At 42.9% G+C, this 22,549-nt stretch overlaps 2 protein-coding genes across 3 annotated transcripts in view; one reads left to right on the plus strand and one right to left on the minus strand.

The window, feature by feature from the left end:
* Nucleotides 1–656: 656 nt before the first annotated feature.
* LOC124152661 (mucin-2-like) lies at nt 657–11,350 on the plus strand (the record flags this gene model as incomplete). Its single annotated transcript, XM_048395244.1, has 4 exons — nt 657–1,782; nt 2,996–3,061; nt 5,208–5,289; nt 6,403–11,350. Coding segments are annotated over 4 exons (1,497 nt in total), but the record flags the coding sequence as incomplete, so codon positions are not given.
* Nucleotides 7,735–22,549, minus strand: part of LOC124152709 — a 29,290-nt gene continuing 14,475 nt past the window's right edge. The window contains exons 1-4 of one of the 2 annotated variants that reach the window (XM_046525746.2): nt 19,763–19,852; nt 19,201–19,383; nt 14,169–14,241; nt 7,735–7,960 (exon numbers count right to left, since the gene is read on the minus strand). In XM_046525746.2, coding sequence (XP_046381702.2) covers nt 7,892–7,960; nt 14,169–14,241; nt 19,201–19,383; nt 19,763–19,836 — 399 coding nt within the window. In that variant the 5' untranslated portion in view covers nt 19,837–19,852 and the 3' untranslated portion in view covers nt 7,735–7,891. Of the gene's footprint in view, nt 7,961–14,168; nt 14,242–19,200; nt 19,384–19,762; nt 19,853–22,549 lie in introns of those variants that run through there. The other variant, XM_048395246.1, reaches the window with a different exon arrangement.

Consider the following 22,549-nt stretch of genomic DNA (forward strand, 5'->3'; position numbering starts at 1 on the left):
CTACAACTACAACTCCTACCACTACAACGCCTACAACTACAACTACTACTACACCGCCACCATCAACTACTACGTATACAACACCAACAACTACTACTACGACTACTACTACAACTACAACACCAACAACTACGTCTACAACACCAACAACTACTACCACACCAACAACTACCACTACAACACCAACAACCACTACAACTACTACTACAACGCCAACAACTACAACTACTACAACTACAACCACTACAACTACTACCACTACCACTACAACACCAACGACCACTACAACTACTATTACAACGCCAAGAACCACTACAACAACCACCACTACCACAACTACAACGCCAACAACTACAACTACTACCACTACAACGCCTACAACTACAACTACTACTACACCACCGCCATCAACTACTACGTCTACAACACCAACAACTACAACTACAACTACTACCACCACCACTACAACGCCAACAACTACTACTTCTACAACACCAACAACCACTACAACTACTACTACAACGCCTACAACTACAACTACTACTACACCACCGCCATCAACTACTACGTCTACAACACCAACAACTACAACTACAACTACTACCACCACCACTACAACGCCAACAACTACTACTTCTACAACACCAACAACCACTACAACTACTACTACAACGCCAACAACTACAACTACTACTACTACCACTACCACTACCACTACAACACCAACAACAACTACAACTACTACTACAACGCCAACAACCACTACATCTACGACCACTACCACCACTACAACGCCAACAACTACAACTACTACCACTACAACCCCTACAACTACACCTACTACTACGACTACAACCACTACTCCAACACCAACAACCACTACAACTACGACCACTACCACCACTTCAACACCAACACCTACTACTACACCAACTACTACCACTACAACACCAACAACCACTACAACTACAACACCAACAACTACAACTACTACAACTGCAACACCAACAACCACTACAACTACAACACCAACAACTACAACTACAACTACAACTACTACAACTACTACAACTACAACACCAACAACCACTACATCTACTACTCCAATGCCAACAACTACAACTACTACAACTGCAGATACTACAACTACAACACCAACAACCACACCAACTACTACTACAACGACAACAATTACAACTACTACCACTACAACGCCAACAACTACTACTACTACCACTACAACTACAACACCAACAACCACTTCAACTACTACTACATCACCAACAACCACTACAACTATGGCCGTTACCACCACTACAACGCCAACAACTACAACTACTACTACTACTACCACTACAACGCCAACTACTACAACCACTGCTACTACAACACCAACAACTACAACTATCATTACCACTACAACACCAACTACGAGAACTACTACCCCTACACAAACTACTATGACTACAACCACTTTACCTCCAACAGCCACAACACCGATTACTACTTCTACAACAACAACAACAACGACAACCGCAACCACACCAAGTACAACTTATACAACATCTACTTTAAGGCCCACATCAACAAGACTAACCATACCCACAACCACAATGCATTCACCAACGACCTCTACTGTTACCATAACGCCCAGAACAGGGTATACCTTTACAACGCCAACAAGTACACCAACGACAATGACAACTGCAACACCGACAACGACTATAACGAGAACTACATCAGATTCAACACGTAATACGACCGATGAAGAAGATGAGACAGGTAAGAAAGTAATTTAATATTAAAACAAGTTCTCAAAAAAAATAAGTATAAGTGCACCAGATTGTCTCCCTGCTGTAGCAGCTCCTCGCCGTCCCCTGGCAACTGTGTTTGTTTCTTTGTTACCGCCGCACTGAACACATCTTCCCGAGGCTAGGGAGTTAACTGACTTTAAAAGTCCAGTTTCCACCCTTGCCGAACTAGGCTGGAATAACTTAGCTCGAACGTAGCGCCACCAGTGCCTATTACCGGTTATGTCCCTTCTAATACTCTCCTATGGACCAATCAGATTCCACCTCTCGTATCACTTGCGTTTGTTTCACACAAAATGGTGGCGTCCAGTCAGGACGATCTGATCGATAATCAAGATCTATCTTGTGATAAAATGGGTCTTACATCGCGAAATGAATCAAATCACGTGAGTACCTTGATTAAAAATATGAAAGGATTTGGAAAATATCTGTTGACAACGAGTTGGCGGTGCACATACTTTGCAAATCCTGCAATCGATCGAAATCTGCACGACAGTTTACGAACCGGATTTCGATTTCGGTGCGCGATTTTGATTGGACTATGCATAGACTCGTTAGTCCAGCCAAAATGTAAATCCATAATACCAGCCTAGTTCGGCAAGGGTGGAAACTGGACTTTTATAGTCAGTTAATTATAACTCCCTTGCCTCGGGAAGATGCACTGAACATTAGGCCATCTATATCACCGTGGCTCGAAAATAATCAAATTCAGACCAACAAACCAGTGATATTGTAGGCAGTGTAGCCATTGTTTGTTGATTGTTATATTACACAGATACTTCGTGTAACTTCAATTGTTTTGATGAATATGTAATGTCACGTAGGCATTGTTTGTTGATTGTTATATTACACGACCCGTGAACATCCGGGTTAGAATAGGTCTTCAGCAACCCATGCTTGCCGTAAAAGGCGACTATGCTTGTCGTAAGATGCGACTAACGGATCAGGTCGTCAGTTTCGCTGACTTGGTTGATCCATAACGATATACCAATTGCGTAGATCAAGCTCATGATATCCATGGATTGTCCGGTCCAGATCCGATCATTTACAGACCGCCGTTATGTAGCTGGAATATTAATGAGTGCGGCGTTAAACAACAAACAAACCAAAGAACAACATTATATTACACAGATACTTTGATTATTTCGATGATACGTAATACAAGACATTCTGGTTTTTCCCAGGGGGAGGGCGTGTCCAGGATAAGGATGAAGAGGATGGGACCCCAGGGGTCACTGACAGACCAACTGGTAAGTCACGCCTTATACTCGTGAAGGGGGCACGGGATTCGCTGTGCAGAGTTGCGTCCCTTGGGCACGCCAGAAACCTATGATTGTGGGTTCGAATCCAGGTTCGCCCCGATTATGTTTCTAGGTTTGTCAGCACCATACCCGTGCTCGTGGGTTTCACCGAAGTGGTAAACGTCTGAGCCCTGCATTACTTCGGGCTTTCCTCCCACATTAAGCTGACACGCCGTGATATAACTGGAATACTGTTAAAAGCGGCGTTAAACCCAACTCACTCACTCACTTTACTCGTGAATGAGTGCGTGCGTAAGGACGTGCGTGCCTTAGTGGGTACCGGTGCATTGTGGGGGCGGTCGGGTAGCCGTGGTTAGAGCGTTCGCTCGTCACGCCGAAGACCCGGGTTCGATTCCCGACATGGGTACAATGTGTGAAGCCCATTTCTGGTGTCCCCCGCCGTGATATTGCTGGAATATTGCTAAAAGCGGCGTAAAACCGAACTCACTCACTAACTCACACCTGTGCATTGTGGTCGTGCATTGTGGTCGGTTTCATCAATATTCTAGCCACTGTGGACACCGGAAATGGGCTTCAGAAAGTATTGTGTACCAATGCATGTGCATACTCGAAACGGTGTCTCTGACGCCTTCACCATTCTAGACCATTATCTGTTTTGTCGCCGTGCAGTTGGGTTAGCCCAACTCACTCACTCAATCATGATCTTTGATCTGTACAAGAATAAAGAACTCAAGGATTTGTGTTTGGAATAATATTTTGTATTGGCTGAAGGACAAGACGCACAAGCGACATTTTGACACTATGCACAATCATGCAAAATCTCACAATAACGCCAGCACCATACCCGTGCTCGTGGGTTTCACCGAAGTGGTTTATGTCTGAAACCTGCATCACTTCTGGCTTTCCTCCCACAATAAGCTGACACGCCGTGATATAACTGGAATACTGTGAAAAGCGGTGTTAAACCCAACTCACTAACACACAATAACGCAATTTCGACCCGTGCTCGTGCGTTTCACCGAAGTGGTATATGTCTGAGACCTGCATCACTTCTGACTTTCCTCCCACATTAAGCTGACACGCCGTGATATAAATGGAATACTGTGAAAAGCGGTGTTAAACCCAACTCACTCACACACAATAACGCAATTTCGACAAAAATAATATTAATTGCCTTTGAATGCGACAATATCCTTGACGGTATATCCCACAGTTCAGAATGATTTCAAAAAGGAAAAAAGGGTTGTAATGGATCCGATACAGAAGGACCAAAATTTGTTCAAAACAAGAGTTATGTTACATTTTTTTGTAATGTTAGAAGTGGTAGTAGTAGTGGTAGTAGGTGTTGTAGTGATAGTAATTGTAGCTGTTGATGTTGAAGAGGATGTAGCGGTCGTTGTTGTAGTGGTTGTTGGCGTTGTAGTAGTAGTTGTAGTGGTTGTTTGTGTTGTAGTGGTAGTTGTTGTAGTAGTTGGTGTTGTAGTGGTGGTAGTTGTAGTAGTTGTTTGCGTTGTACTAATAGTAGTTGTAGCTGTTGATGTTGTAGTGGCGGTGGTGCTGGTAGTTGTAGTTTTGGCGCTGTAATAGTAGTTAGCATTAGTAGTAGTATTAATTTCCGAACAAACCTGTCTAAATTAGAAGTATTATATTTCAAATCTCATTTTGTCAAATATTTTATGTGTGCTTCAACTGTTTTCTGTGTATATTTTGGCGGGTGGCCTTTAAAATAATGCCTAAATCCGTCTGTCTGTGTTTGTTCATTGCTCCAAACAATATCTTTAAACAAAAGTGTATCTTCCCATGCAGTTCTGGAATAACTGGTGTTATATACATGACGGTAGACGAATAGTTCAGCAACGAGAGTGATCACATGTAATTACACGGGATCGGGTGGTCAGACTCGCTGAGTTGATCGATGCATGTCATCATATCCCAATTGCGTGGATCGATGCTCATGATGTCAATCACTGGATTGTCTGGTCCAGACTCGATTATTTTACAGACCGCCGTCATATAGCTGGAATATTGCTGAGTGCGGCGTTAAACAACAAACAAACAAACAAACAAACACACATCGTATAGCGTATATCGTCGTTAACTTATTAGAATCATTTAACAGAGCTTATTTTTTCAGTAACGATCATAACAGTGTCTCTTATAACGGGGCTGCTATTCCTCGGATTAATGATCCTACTGCTAGCACTGCTGTGTCGAAGGTAGGTCGCCCAACACTAAGCCTCAATGTAGTTAGAAAAAGAGTAACACGTATTTATTAGAAGAATATAATCATAAAATGATTAGAAGTTGTTTTATTAAAGTATGTATTGCGTTGTCATTTATCATCCAAAACTGGCTCCCACGGGAGATATCACTTGGATGAGATGAAGCGATATCTACACTGTAGATATCGCTGCAATGATATTACATCACAATGATTTGCAGACCATTGTTTACCATGACGTCACCATCAAATGGCTCTGCTACTGAAGCTCTTAGCAGTAAGACACTGCTAATTACTGTCTACAAATTGAAAAAGTTGGAAGAATGATGTTGGATTATAAATAAAATCTCACCCTCGTGTCTTTTGATATCAAACAGTCGTTGATAAAAGTGGCAAAAATCCTCGGCAAGCCTCGGAGTTTTTCCACTTTTATCAACTCGGGTTGATATATTTGATATCAAAAGACACTCGGGTGAGATTCTCTATTTCTCCACACATAGGCTGTGTTCACATAGCATGACAAACACTATTTAACATGCCTTATGCAGTGGCAATGTAGTGTGGAGAATGTGAGAACAAATACTGGACCCTTGAAGATCGGGAATAGAATAGGTCTTCATTCACTCATGCTTGCCGTAACAGGCGACTATGCATGTCGTAAGAGGCGACTAATATAATCTGGAGGTCAACCTCGCTGACATGGTTGATGCATGTCATCGTATCCCAACTGCTTGAATCGATGCTCATGATGCCAATAACTGAATTGTCTGGATTATTTACAGACCGCCGTCATATAGCCGGAATATTCCTGAGTGCGGCGTTAAAAAACAAACATACATTCTTTTAACTCATGCATTGTTATGATGAATACATAACAGCATATTTTAGTTGTTAATCGAGCATGAAAAATGTTTACACCTGGCTCCTATGGTTTCCAGAGAATTTCCCGGCTATATTTCACTCTTTGAAAAGGTTTCGAGTTTTTTTCTTCGTTACTAATGTCGACATATCGAGAAGTTCTAATCTAACACTGTTGATTTGTAATATTTCTTTGAACCCCAACGCACGAATGAGTAAGCAATTCATATTTTCCTATTTCCTGTTTCAGATATCCTTTCGCATTTCGGTCGAAGTCAAGATCCACGAATTCCTCTCGACTAGGGACGGATTCTGACACGCTGAAAATCCCTCGTCCGTTTGTTGCATATTTGCCTTTTTACTACACCCCATATTCAACATGGCGGAGCGCCTACTATGCAGATATGCCCATGTATTACTATAACAATGGCTATGTATTTGAAGGGGATGAATCGGTAAAGGGCCCGTTGTAGGCAATTTACCAACACACTTGCGATTGTGATGACAGAACCTAAAGGTAAGCAATGTTGTCAAGCAAGGACATAGTGATACGCTGATGGACTGCGTTATCAGCAACACCCTATTCACGTTGGGATACATTTTGTGGCGATATCGGTCATTTTTCATGAAGTAACTGATATGGTGTCGTCGGTGTCTTATTGTGACATCATATGTATGATGAATGCATTTTGACGTCATTGACATGATGGTCCGAATTCATTATGACGTCATCGCACAGTAGGGACGTCAAAAATAGTGATTCCATTCTGCGGACCAGCTCGATATTGAAAAGAAGCGGGCGTGATGGAGACGGGAATGACGTAACGGACGTGAATCCTGAGCAAAAAAACGGAAGCACAACCTGCGCGGAAACGGAAGTGTATCATGCGCAGTACCGGAAGTGTTTCGTCGGTATTACAGATAAACAATTTCCTTTTACACAGACGATTGTGTGAGGTGCCGTTTGGGAAATGGGGTGAATGTTGATCAGTTTTGATTGACAGTGCTGATGATGCTATCCTTGTACTGTGAATAGGACGTCAATGTGAAGTGAATCTTAAGCTTGTTATATGCTTCATACTTGCCACTCCCTCTGCATTGTGTGATGATGGAATAACTACCAGCTCACACAGTGAGACATGAATGACTACCAGCTCACACAGTGAGACATGAATAACTACCAGCTCACACAGTGAGACATGAATGACTACCAGCTCACACAGTGAGACATGAATGACTACCAAGTGGACATGTGGTGCGGTGTTTATGTGACTGATTCAGATGGCAATGAAACAAGTGTTATTCTCCTCAGCAAAAAAATCCTCCTTGGAATGTATATATAAATATACACGTGGATAAGTTAAGCACCGCTAGCTATACATTTTCATATAAAATACTTATAGTCATTTGTTAAAATCAAACCACATTTGCTTTTGTTAACAATGTAACTATTTAAATATATCATGGGCTCATTAGTTTCGATGTTCATTCAGCGCACAGTACTGACGTCACGTATAGTGTTCCAAGAGTAACTTCAAGTTAACAAGTGTATAATTAAAGGATATATGACAGTTTGAACACATGAAGACAATGAATCTTTAATAACAAAGCATGATATTCATGACATCACAGTCTGATGTGTGTTTGTATGACGTCAAGGGTATCTTGGCCTCATTTCCAATTCATTATGACGTCAGCGCACAGTACTGACGTCACATAGAGTGATTCCATTTAGCTGTCTAGCTCGGTATTGGATCAGGAGGTAACGGTGCAAATCCATGTCTTGAACGATGTAACGGAAGTGCATCCTGCAAAATATAAATATTAAAATCTTAGAAAGGCATTTACAAGTGAAACACGTAAAGAAGAGAATTAATAGATGTCGAACTCTTTTTTTATGAGGAACACAACGTTTCGGAGTATGTGCTAACTCCTTCATCATGCACGTGGAGTTGACATCCGTATTTTTTTCTTCCTCAATAACGAACGTGTATAATGCGCAGAAACGGAAGTTAATGACACACTATTTCTTGTTATATTTATATGATAATTACATCATGATGTACATGGTTATATGATGAACGGTTTGGAAAGTGATGTGTATTTTCAACAACTTTAATGAACATGGCCAATGAGTCTGACCTTGTACTGTAAATAGGAAATCGTATCCTTCTGTGTTTGTTATAACAAACCACATTTGTTTTTGTTTACATGTTCATATTGAAATATAGAACCCGCAATCGGCTCTCTAGTGACATGCGCACCGCGACAGGAACTGCTTCACTGCCCTTTCATTTGCTTCCACTGCTTCTCTGCGTAATATGAGATGACGCAGTACTTCAGACTACCGGGAGGAACATAGTGTTCACACAGGTGATGATGATACCTTGGACATTTTTCAACATGAGATCAATGTAGGTATTTCAAAAGTACAGTAAACTACGGTTATAACGAACTCAAATGGACCACTAATTTTAGTTCGTTATAACCGTAGTTCGTTATAAGCATATATAAAACATCTATACAGCAAATGGCCGGGACCAGAATAAAGTTCGTTATATCCGTCAGTTCGTTATAAGCGTGTTCGTTATAAACGTATTTTACTGTATTCATATCTACAAGTGCTTAACATTTTTACAGATGTATATTTAAATCATGTCTTTATTTCCGTTTTGGATATGGAACAGACGCCCTACTAATTTATGGTTTCTGTTCCCATTTACGTTTGGGTGGGGTCGGGTCGAATACGTTGATTTTGAGAAAGAAATTTGACTATACATTTGTATTTATACTACGTATTGGAGCTTTGAGTGTGTTGTGAGACAGGTGCCTACATGCTGATATTAAACAGGAGCTGATGTGTGCAATACAGACGGCCCAACACCCATCTACGTGGATCTAGTCTCATGTGTTTTTCATGATTTGTTTATGGTGCCTTTTTATATTGGCTCCTGGCTTTGGGTAGATATACATGTCCATTCATGCATTTCTTATTATGTACCATTTTCACTTGTTTCAATCGCTTGTTGCAAGGGAGTAACATTATTCACGAGTTGTCAGGATTTTTTTGTCAGAGTTTCAGTTTTAAATCAATTCTGGTTTTTTAATAAATAAGTTTTCATATGTTTCATGAAAAACACCCTCAATTATCCTCATCCAGTTAACCCTAACACCCTGGACCCATTCAATTAGCTTCATTTTTAGTCTGATAAGAATCGCAGGAGGCTGAAAATAGTGTCCAATCAAATTACTCTCATGAGCAAGAAACATTCTGTGATCAGTGAGAATCACCCTCAAAGATACACCCTGATACACGAATCTCCCACACAGAAACACCCTGATACAGCCACGAATCTCCCACACAGAAACACCCTGATACACAGCCACGAATCTCCCACACAGAAACACCCTGATACAGCCACGAATCTCCCACACAGAAACACCCTGACACAGCCACGAATCTCCCACACAGAAACACCCTGATACACAGCCACGAATCTCCCACACAGAAACACCCTGATACAGCCACGAATATCCCATACAGAAACATCCTGATACAGCCACGAATCTCCCACACAGAAACATCCTGATACAGCCACGAGTCACCCTCAAAGATACACCCTGATACAGCCACGAATCCACCACACAGAAACACCCTGATACAGCCACGAATCTCCCACACAGAAACACCCTGATACAGCCACGGATCCACCACACAGAAACACCCTGATACATAGCCACGAATCCTCACACAGAAACACCCTGATATACAGCCACGAATACACCACACAGAAACACCCTGATACAGCCACGAATCTCCCACACAGAAACACCCTGATACATAGCCACGAATCCACCACACAGAAACACCCTGATACAGCCACGAATCTCCCACACAGGAACACCCTGATACAGCCACGAATCTCCCAAACAGAAACACCCTGATACAGCCACGAATCCACCACACAGATACACTCTGATATACAGCCACGAATCTCCCACATAGAAACACCCTGATACAGCCACGAATCCACCACACAGATACACTCTGATATACAGCCACGAATCTCCCACATAGAAACACCCTGATACAGCCACGAATCTCCCACACAGAAACACCTTGATACAGCCACGAATCTCCCACACAGAAACACCCTGATACAGCCACGAATCTCCCACACAGAAACACTCTGATACATAGCCACGAATCTCCCACACAGAAACACCCTGATATACAGCCACGAATCTCCCTCACAGAAACACCCTGATACAGCCACGAATCTCCCAAACAGAAACACCCTGATACAGCCACGGATCTCCAACACAGAAACACCCTGATACAGCCACGAATCTACCACACAGAAACACCCTGATACAGCCACGAATCTACCACACAGGAACACCCTGATACAGCCACGAATCTACCACACAGGAACACCCTGATACAGCCACGAATCTACCACACAGAAACACCCTGATACATAGCCACGAATCTACCACACAGAAACACCCTGATACAGCCACGAATCTCCCACACAGGAACACCCTGATACAGCCACGAATCTCCCACACAGAAACACCCTGATACAGCCACGAATCTCCCACACAGGAAACACCCTGATACAGCCACGAATCTCCCACACAGAAACACCCTGATACAGCCACGAATCCAACACACAGAAACACCCTGATACAGCCACGAATCCACCACACAGAAACACCCTGATACAGCCACGAATCTACCACACAGAAACACCCTGATACAGCCACGAATCTACCACACAGAAACACCCTGATACAGCCACGAATCTACCACACAGAAACAAAGGAGGAGGTTACGTCACTTCCCGAATGGGTCAAGGTATTCCTAAAAATAAAAATGGAGATATAATCCTCTCGAAAATAATAAGCCGTATCTTAAAGAAGCAAGACAGATGTTTTTGTGGGATTTTGCTTCTTGCTTCTTACTGACATTCAGCATTTGTACTTCGTTATATTTTGTTTATATTTTGTATCCTTCAAACATTTTATTCATTGCAACAAGATCATGGAAACAAATCACTTATCTCTGTGAACATTATGTAGACGATGAACGTATATATCGGTACCAACATTTCGTCTTTCATTTGTGGATGAATGTATGTCACTTTAAATAAAACCGTGTAAATTTAATGGAGAAATAAAGTTTTATATGATTTCATGAATTCTTCTTGCATGCTACTCGATATTGTTTTGTTTTATTGATAAAACATGTACCCGAAATAGGTATATGTGGGGTCCCTCAACAACATTTCAGCAGCTGTTCTTTTAATCTGTTATTGTCATATGATATTTTGGCGTAGAAATAAGTGTAACATTCCCAATGTAATATGTATCATGTAGAGACAGAGCATTTAACATTCCGGAAAGGGTGGATATCGTCGTTAATCCTTTGTTAAACAAGTATTGTGACGTCACGATATTGTTATTGTTACCAATGATTATGAGTCAGGAAATCATTTGCCATTCTGATCGTGCATTTTATATAAAAGTAAATTGATGCAAATATAGGTCATTATGGAAAACTATAGAGGAGTTATATATCAACTATAACAATCGCAGAAATAATTTGATCCCGGAAGTAGAACAAGCCCCATTACAGACTTACTAAAGTTTTAAACTGAGATCAGTAGGAAATAATACTGTGTTTTCCTTGTGCTTAACACTCCAAAAATCAAATTTTAACCAAAGTTAAAAAATGTTAAATTGAATGCGATCTACAGGTATCCCACTTCTACATTTTATGTTCATATAGAATGTATTAGGATGAAATTAAACTCGAACGTTTTGGTATTAGCGAAAACAGTAAGTAGAGCAGCTTCAGTGTAACGAATGCCTCAGGAATTCGAACTAAACGAGAATCGATAATAGCCTCCAAACAACAGATAAGGCGCTGTGTTTACTGAAGATGCTTTCATTTTGTACAGCGAAAGAAAATTAAACTTTTCAAGATTTAGTTCTTTTCAGCACGTCACGGCCCATTGTGACGCAAGCGATATGACGCCACGCTGCCCTTTTGACCACACTGCTGGACATAGTAAATGCCGCGTCTAAAGCCCTTATCCTCCTTGGGTATTTCTATGTGTTGACTTGCATGATTTTTTCAAGGTTTGACGTAGCTTGAAATCTTAGTCAAGGCATCGTTGTACATCTGTACATTTTAGTCTTTTCAAAGAATGACAAATTATATACAAGGCCTATATATCCATTTTTCGCAGTGTATGACTAATGGGCTATTGGTGGCAATGCAGTTTCGGGGATCTTGAAAATAACGAAATAAAAGTGAGCTTCCCCAGGGAAATGTAACTCCCAAATACTTTCGTTTTATGCTTCGTGCACAGTTTTCATCCTCCATCTTGGCAAGAGGGGGCACTAGTGGCCCAGTCGTCTAAGGCACTGCGATTCGCTGTGCAGAGTTGCGTCCCTTGGGCACGCCAGAAACCTATGATTGTGGGTTCGAATCCCGGTTTGCCACGATTATGTTTCTAGGTTTGTCAGCTCGTGGGTTTCACCGTAGTGGTAAACGTCTGACACCTGCATCACTTCGGGCTTTCCTCCCACATTAAGCTGACACACCGCGATATGACTTGAAGAATGTTCAAAGCGGCGTTAAACCCAACTCACTCACTCACTCTTGGCAAGAACAACGTCCTGCACCTGATCAAGCATCCACTCTACCACCATCATTGATACCATAGACAATGACGATCAATATGAAAAAAACAACATCTGTCACATTATGATGAAATGTCCAAATGTTTGAGTTGTTAAACCAAATTGTACACGTTTTAATGATCTGGAATACAATCAAACAAAAAAGTCACAAAACCGTTTTGATAATCATAAGAAATCTCTGCTAAGAGTATAACCTGCTGTATGATTTCGACTATCTCAAACTTGTTTATGAATCACTATTAATTAGTAATTATTATTATTGTAGAATTGCCTAGAACGGAAAGAAATCCACCTTTTCAAATGCTTCATCGAGCGCCGGATATAAACTCATAGTTTATATTATTATATCATATGATAGTCTTTAATTGGTCTTGCTTCAATGTTTTGAGAGTGTACATCAGCCTTATTAAATGTATATTATACGGCATAAATATCTTAGTGAGAGAAATGCTGTCACTTTTAATAATTTGGACCCCCTCAATGGTTGCAACGGGTGATGCTGCCATATAAATAATACTGCAACGTTGACGGTTGTGTTTCTTGAGCCATTTAATCGATAGACCTGGTAATATTTCGAAGGCATCTACCGGTACATCTCCAAACAAGACTTCAATAATAAGCGTAGAAAGATTAGGTATTGCACTCAAGTTGTCTTTAATATCAATGTATTCAGTAACCAAATTTAAACTAACGTTTTTTACTTCCGGACGACTAAATAACATATGACCTGGGTTTTCTGGCAGGGAAGAGACTAACACACTTTTTCGTTTTGAGGGGATATAAGCCACGAGTACAATCCCACTATTTATTATCTTAGTTAAATTATGTGCCTTACCCATCATCACATATGGTGGTGTAATGACGATTTTTAGTAGCCACTCGATTTTTTTCTTTGACCATAGTCCATTTATTATCATTGTTGCGAGTAAGATTGTGTGAAGTGTGTTTATGGAGTCCACTAACGTCGACATCGCTTTAATCTCCTAGATTACCTGTGAATGTAACTTCTTTCCGCTTGTATACATTATCTTGTAAGTGTAAAGCGTATAACTTACCATCAATACCGGGTTTACCAAGATTTAGTTCTACACAACACGTCGCTTGCACGTGACCGCCCATTGTGAAGCAAATAATATGACGTCATGCTGGCCATTTTGACCACAAATTGAGAAAGTTTAGAATCGTGTATTTTTCAAAGTCCTTGTAGAATGTGTTTATTGGTGTCTCGTTATGATTATGGAAAGTTCCGGAGCTGAATACTGAGAGACAGCACGCAGTTAGGATAATAGAAAAACACTTTACCGAGCACAATCCTTTATTACATAGACCCTTCCTCCGATTCAATCGAACTACCAGCCCCTCTAAGTTCTGTATTCTGCAACAGAAAACAAATACACCCAAAATAGATACAAAACGCAACTATCTCTTCCTCTAATGACATATATCCTCATTTGGAAAGGTCTGTTTTCGGCAAAGCAAGAATGGATTTAATTACTTTTAAACAAAGAAAACTTTACATTGTAATATACAACCGACAAAAGTAAGGGAAATTAATATTTGAATGTAGTTATTGTTTAGGTGCATATAACATCTTAACGCAATGCAATGTCATGCATGACCAAAACGTTATACACGTGCTCACAGAAACCAAAGTATGTGCGCCAATATGAAAACACACAATCACAAATGCAATTGAGCTGAGCACATGCTTAAAAATGCCTCCGAGATAATATCTCAATAAACAGATAACATTGGCGAAAGGTAGATAAGTTTGGGACACCAGTAACCTACGTTGCCCAAATGTTGGGCAAATCAAAAGGTGTAACTTCTTGACTGTGGGACAAGTAACTTCCAACGGGCGAGGTTGTAATGAGTGAGTGAGTATGGTTTTACGCCGCTTTTAGCAATATTCCAGCAATATCACGGCGGGGGACACTAGAAATGGGCTTCACACATTGTACCCGTGTCGGGAATCGAACCCGGGTCTTCGGCGTGACGAGCGAACGCTTTAACCACTGGGCTACCCGACCGCCCCCGAGGTTGTAATGAGACCAGGGCCTGGCTGTGAGCGGTATTGTTGTTGTGCGTCCTATCATTGTTCATTTCGCTAGAATTATCGGCACAAACTTTTGAACTGATAAATGACAATGCTAGACCACATCGTTCCCAGTTCTGCAGCGATGTGACCGTCAAACAAATCAGCTGTTGAATCGTTGAGTTTAGAATCGTGTATTTTCCGAAGTCATGGAAGAATGTGTTTATTGATGTCTTGTTATGATTAAAGAGAGTTTCGGAGCTAATTCGCGAGAGACAGCACACAGTTAGGACAATAGAAAAAAACCTTTACTGAGCACAAACCTTTATAATATAGACCATTCCTCCGATTCAATCGAAGTACTATATTCTGCAACAGAAAATAAATCTACCCAAAATAGATACAGAACGGGCGAGGTTGTAATGAATCATGGGCCTGAACTGTTCATTTCGCTAGAATTATCGGCACAAACTTTTGAACTGTAAGATGACAATGCTAGACCACAACATTCCCAGGTCGTCTCCGATAATCTCCAACGAGAAGACATAAAGACATTGGACTGGCCCGCTGAGTTCCCTGACACGTTCCTAGTTAAGAAGCTGTGGGAGGTTGTCGGGCTGAGTTCCCTGACACGCCCCTAGTTATGAAGCTGTGGGAGGTTCTCGGGCTGAGTTCCCTTACACGCCCCTAGTTATGAAGCTGTGGGAGGTTCTCGGGCTGAGTTCCCTTACACGTCCCTAGTTATGAAGCTGTGGGAGGTTGTCGGGCGGGGATACTGGCCCGCTGAGTTCCCTGACACGCCCCTAGTTATGAAGCTGTGGGAGGTTGTCGGGCGGGGATACTGGACCGCTGAGTTCCCTGACACGTCCCTAGTTATGAAGCTGTGGGATGTTTTCGGGCTGAGTTCCCTGACACGTCCCTAGTTATGAAGCTGTGGGAGGTTGTCGGGCTGAGTTCCCTGACACGCCCCTAGTTATGAAGCTGTGGGAGGTTGTCGGGCGGGGATACTGGCCCGCTGAGTTCCCTGACACGTCCCTAGTTATGAAGTTGTGGGATGTTTTCGTGCTGAGTTCCCTGACACGTCCCTAGTTATGAAGCTGTGGGATGTTTTCGGGCTGAGTTCCCTGACACGTCCCTAGTTATGAAGCTGTGGGAGGTTGTCGGGCTGAGTTCCCTGACACGTCCCTAGTTATGAAGCTGTGGGAGGTTGTCGGGCTGAGTTCCCTGACACGCCCCTAGTTATGAAGCTGTGGGAGGTTGTCGGGCTGAGTTCCCTGACACGTCCCTAGTTATGAAGCTGTGGGAGGTTGTCGGGCTGAGTTCCCTGACACGCCCCTAGTTATGAAGCTGTGGGAGGTTGTCGGGCGGGGATACTGACCCGCTGAATTCCCTGACACGCCCCTAGTTATGAAGCTGTGGGAGGTTGTCGGGCTGAGTTCCCTGACACGCCCCTAGTTATGAAGCTGTGGGAGGTTGTCGGGCGGGGATACATGCCCGCTGAGTTCCCTGACACGTCCCTAGTTATGAAGCTGTGGGAGGTTGTCGGTCGGGGATACTGGCCCGCTGAGTTCCCTGACACGCCCCTAGTTATGAAGCTGTGGGAGGTTGTCGGGCGGGGATACTGGCCCGCTGAGTTCCCTGACACGCCCCTAGTTATGAAGCTGTGGGAGGTTGTCGGGCGGGGATACTGGCCCGCTGAGTTCCCTGACACGTCCCTAGTTATGAAGCTGTGGGAGGTTGTCGGGCTGAGTTCCCTGACACGCCCCTAGTTATGAAGCTGTGGGAGGTTGTCGGGCGGGGATACTGACCCGCAGAATTCCCTGACACGTCCCTAGTTATGAAGCTGTGGGAGGTTGTCGGGCTGAGTTCCCTTACACGCCCCTAGTTATGAAGCTGTGGGAGGTTGTCGGGCGGGGATACATGCCCGCTGAGTTCCCTGACACGTCCCTAGTTATGAAGCTGTGGGAGGTTGTCGGGCGGGGATACTGGCCCGCTGAGTTCCCTGACACGCCCCTAGTTATGAAGCTGTGGGAGGTTGTCGGGCGGGGATACTGGACCGCTGAGTTCCCTGACACGTCCCTAGTTATGAAGCTGTGGGAGGTTGTCGGGCGGGGATACTGGCCCGCTGAGTTCCCTGACACGTCCCTAGTTATGAAGCTGTGGGAGGTTGTCGGGCGGGGATACTGACCCGCTGAACTCCCTGACACGCCCCTAGTTATGAAGCTGTGGGAGGTTGTCGGGCTGAGTTCCCTGACACGCCCCTAGTTATGAAGCTGTGGGAGGTTGTCGGGCGGGGATACTGGCCCGCTGAGTTCCCTGACACGCCCCTAGTTATGAAGCTGTGCGATTTTTTCGGGCTAAGTTCCCTGACACGCCCCTAGTTATGAAGCTGTGGGAGGTTGTCGGGCGGGGATACTGGCCCGCTGAGTTCCCTGACACGCCCCTAGTTATGAAGCTATGGGATGTTGTCGGGCTGAGCTCCCTGACACGCCCCTCGTTATGAAGCTGTGGGAGGTTGTCGGGCTGAGTTCCCTGACACGTCCCTAGTTGTGAAGCTGTGGGAGGTTGTCGGGCGGGGATACTGGCCCGCTGAGTTCCCTGACACGTCCCTAGTTATGAAGCTGTGGGATGTTGTCGGGCTGAGTTCCCTGACACGCCCCTAGTTATGAAGCTGTGGGAGGTTGTCGGGCTGAGTTCCATGACACGTCCCTAGTTATGAAGCTGTGGGAGGTTGTCGGGCTGAGTTCCCTGACACGCCCCTAGTTATGAAGCTGTGGGAGGTTGTCGGGCGGGGATACTGACCCGCAGAATTCCCTGACACGTCCCTAGTTATGAAGCTGTGGGAGGTTGTCGGGCTGAGTTCCCTTACACGCCCCTAGTTATGAAGCTGTGGGAGGTTGTCGGGCGGGAATACTGGCCCGCTGAGTTCCCTGACACGTCCCTAGTTATGAAGCTGTGGGAGGTTGTTGGGCGGGGATACTGGACCGCTGAGTTCCCTGACACGTCCCTAGTTATGAAGCTGTGGGAGGTTGTCGGGCGGGGATACTGGCCCGCTGAGTTCCCTGACACGTCCCTAGTTATGAAGCTGTGGGAGGTTGTCGGGCGGGGATACTGGCCCGCTGAGTTCCCCGACACGTCCCTAGTTATGAAGCTGTGGGAGGTTGTCGGGCGGGGATACTGACCCGCTGAACTCCCTGACACGCCCCTAGTTATGAAGCTGTGGGAGGTTGTCGGGCTGAGTTCCCTGACACGCCCCTAGTTATGAAGCTGTGGGAGGTTGTCGGGCGGGGATACTGGCCCGCTGAGTTCCCTGACACGTCCCTAGTTATGAAGCTGTGCGATTTTTTCGGGCTAAGTTCCCTGACACGTCCCTAGTTATGAAGCTGTTGGAGGTTGTCGGGCGGGGATACTGGCCCGCTGAGTTCCCTGACACGCCCCTAGTTATGAAGCTGTGGGATGTTGTCGGGCTGAGTTCCCTGACACGCCCCTAGTTATGAAGCTGTGGGAGGTTGTCGGGCGGGGATACTGGCCCGCTGAGTTCCCTGACACGCCCCTAGTTATGAAGCTGGGGGAGGTTGTCGGGCGGGGATTGCACGCCAGAGACCCAGCACCTACGAACGTGACCCGCTTTGCCGGAATGGCGGTCGACACCACGAACAACCATGAGCAGGTTAAGCAACAGTATGCCATCAAGGTGTCGTGCATGTATCGTCCAACATGGTGCACACACCAAATATTGATCTCCACGCCCCAAATTAATTTTATAGACATTTATAATGTTATTACACCCTCACTTTCATTTCATTAGTTCCCTTATTGTTGTCGGTAGTGTACACACTAGTGACATTTAGATAGACGGATGGGTTGATTGATTGAAAACACCAGTTGATCGTGAAAATGGTAAGTATACCCCGTTGCACTTGTAATCTCCACTAGTTAATTCTCATCATAAAAGTGTCTTTTCAATATGTTTGTGATGCATATTGAAGTCATTCAGCTTTCACTGTAACCACCTTGCATTATTCACCATGGTTTCTAAGTTTCAAATCATACGAACCCAAGGAGAACATTAATTTGCAAAAAGCAAAGGTACATGTTTCTTAATGTTTCCATGACATACCTCAATCAACATCAGGTATGAGATCATTTACGATATATTATGTTGAGATAATAGCAATTTTGCATATGTGTTGACATATATCACCTCTGCAAGGTTTGTATAGTTTGTAAATCTTAGCGGAGATCTTGAAATAGCAGCATATAAGTGTGCTTCCCCAGGAATATGAAACTACCAAATACCTTCGTTTAATGATTTGTGCACCTCTCCTCAGCAGGGCCACTTCGTCCACAGGACCATCCTCCATCTTGGCAACGACATCCTGCAGCTGGTCAACCAATCCACCTCGTTCACCGCCACCTCTAATACTGGCGTTGACACCATAGAGAAAGGCGATCATAATGAGTACCATGTATCGCATTTTGCTGAAATGAATACATGTCTGAGTTGTTAAACTATGGAATCCTAGAAGTAGTAAACCTAACTACAAGCATTGAATGATCTTGTTAAACAATTAAACAAATAAAAGCAATACAACCCTTTCAAAAATCATATGAAATCTCTGCTAAAAATAGAGCCTGTTTTATGATTTCGACTATATACGAATGTGTTGATGAATCACTACTAATTTGAAATAACTTCAATTGTATTATTGACCAAAACAGAAAGAAAAATTAACTGATCATGATACAACATAAAAAATACTTAAACTTACAAAATAACTCGAAACAAAGCCCTTTCCATAATCATAAAATGAATTCTGTGAAAACATAGGAGATATTTACAAGAGACACAAAATCTTACCTTGTTAGTTGATTGCAGTTCTTCAGAAGGATGAATAGTTTCCAGTAGTATTTATACACCGCGGAACATGTCATTATTTATGCAGTCGTTACATTTTCACATCACAATATATTATAACTTACACTATGGTGATAACGTTATTAAACTAGTCAGTCAATATTATTAATATATGCAATCTCGCATCGCATTTTCAATCATATATATTCAACTTGCATGCATTTCTTTTCATAAACAGCAATGTTTTCCGTTTGAACGCCACATCAGTCATGCTTGTTCTCTAAAGACCATTCATCAACGAAACAGAGTGAATGTTGAATATCAGATATATTACATGTATCTTTTCTAAAGAACTTTGATGTCGTTATCGAATTTCAGTAGTATTATTATTATGAAAAGAATAGTAAATTATGTAGCGTTTATGGAATTTCACAAATTATTGCAACGCTGTTGCAGTACTCCAGGCTTGCTATGCTTATTGTCGCAAACCATAATAGATTGATGACATCTGACTGATATACATCTAACTTGTTGTGTGAGAGTAATTTGACTGCCTTTGATTCATTGTGAGTATAGCTTTGATCCTATTGAAAGCAATGAAATAACAGAAATATTGATAACTTTGTCACTAACATCACGGCTTGCTTAATGCATCTGACGACATCGAAATATTGATTGGGTTTGTTGTTTTACGCCGCAACTAGCAATATTCTAGCTATATGACGGCAGTCTGTAAATAATCGAGTCTGGACCAGACAATCTAGTGATTAATATAATGAGCATCGATCAATGCAGTTGGGATCGATGACATGCATCAACCAAGTAAGCGAGTCTGACCACCTGATCCCGTTAGTCGCCTCTTACGACAATTATAGTCACCTTTTATAGCAAGCACGGGTTGCTGAAGACCTATTCTACCCCGGATCTTCACGGTCCCGAAATATTGAAACATTACTGGAGAAACACATCTTAGCCTCAGGTTATACATAAATGTATAATTTGCTGGAAATACCAGATGTTATGAAATAAAAGTGTAATAAAAGCTCAAATAGAAAAAAGACTTAGGGTCTGGAACCAGTGACCGATAAAATGTCCTGTCGTTAAAAACAAATCCATATTGATTCAATTGACGGTAGACGAAAAGTTCAGCAACGAGAGTGATCACATGTAATTACACGGGATCGGGTGGTCAGGCTCGCTGAGTTGATCGATGCATGTCATCATATCCCAATTGCGTGGATCGATGCTCATGATGTCAATCACTGGATTGTCTGGTCCAGAATCGATTATTTTACAGACCGCCGTCATATAGCTGGAATATTGCTGAGTGCGGCGTTAAACAACAAACAAACAAACATCGTATAGCGTATATCGTCGTTAACTTATTAGACTCATTTATCAGAGCTTATTTTTTCAGTAACGATCATAACAGTGTCTGTTATAACGGGGCTGCTATTCCTCGGATTAATGATCCTACTGCTCGCACTGCTGTGTCGAAGGTAGGTCGCCAAACACTAAGCCTCAATGTAGTTAGAAAAGAGTAACAAGTATTTATTAGAAGAATATAATCAGAAAGTGATTAGAAGTTGTTTTATTAAAGTATGTATTGCGTTGTCATTTATCATCCAAAACTGGCTCCCACGGAAGATATCACTTGGATGAGATCAATGATATTACATCACAATGCTTTGCAGACCATTGTGACGTCATTGGTTACCATGCACTTGTGACCATGTGACTATGCACTTCGTAAGGGGCGACTAATGTAATCTGGAGGTAGACCTCGCTGACATGGTTGATGCATGTCATAGTATCCCAATTGCTTGAATCGATGCTCATGATGTCAATAACTGAATTGTCTGGATTATTTACAGAACGCCGTCATATAGCTGGAACATTCCCGTGTGCGGCGTTAAAGGACAAACAAACATTCTTTTAACTCATGCAACGTTACGATGAATAACAGTATATTTTAGTCGTCAGTTGAGCATGAAAAATGTTGACACCTGTCGCCTTTGGTTTCCAGAGAGATTCCAGGGGATACTTCAAAGGTTTCGAGGGTTTTTTTCGTTCTTTATTCATGTCGACATATCGGGAAGTTCCAATCAAACACTGTTGATTTCTTTGAACCCCAACACACGAATGAGTAAGCGATTCACATTTTCCTATTTCCTGTTTCAGATATCCTTTCGCATTTCGGTCGAAGTCAAGATCCACGAATTCCTCTCGACTAGGGACGGATTCTGACACGCTGAAAATCCCTCGTCCGTTTGTTGCATATTTGCCTTTTTACTACACCCCATATTCAACATAGCGGAGCGCCTACTACGCAGATATGCCCATGTATTACTATAACAATGGCTATGTATTTGAAGGGGATGAATCGGTAAAGGGCCCATTGTAGGCAATTTACCAACACACTTGCGATTGTGATGACGGAACCTAAAGGTAAGCAATGTTATCAAGCAAGGACAGAGGTGATACGCTGATGGACTGGGTTATCAGCAACACCCTATTCACGTTGGGATACATTTTGTGGCGACACCGGTAATTTTTCATGAAGTAACTGATATGGTGTCGTCGGTGTCTTATTGTGACATCATATATATGATGAATGCATTTTGACGTCATTGACATGATGGTCCGAATTCATTATGACGTCATCGCACAGTAGGGACGTCAAAAATAGTGATTCCATTCTGCGGACCAGCTCGATATTGAAAAGAAGCGGGCGTGATGGAGACGGGAATGACGTAACGGACGTGAATTCTGAGCAAAAAAACGGAAGCA

Source organism: Haliotis rufescens, unplaced genomic scaffold (genome assembly GCF_023055435.1).
Source record: "Haliotis rufescens isolate VD_foot unplaced genomic scaffold, xgHalRufe1.0.p SCAF_14, whole genome shotgun sequence".
Taxonomy (NCBI): domain Eukaryota; kingdom Metazoa; phylum Mollusca; class Gastropoda; order Lepetellida; family Haliotidae; genus Haliotis; species Haliotis rufescens.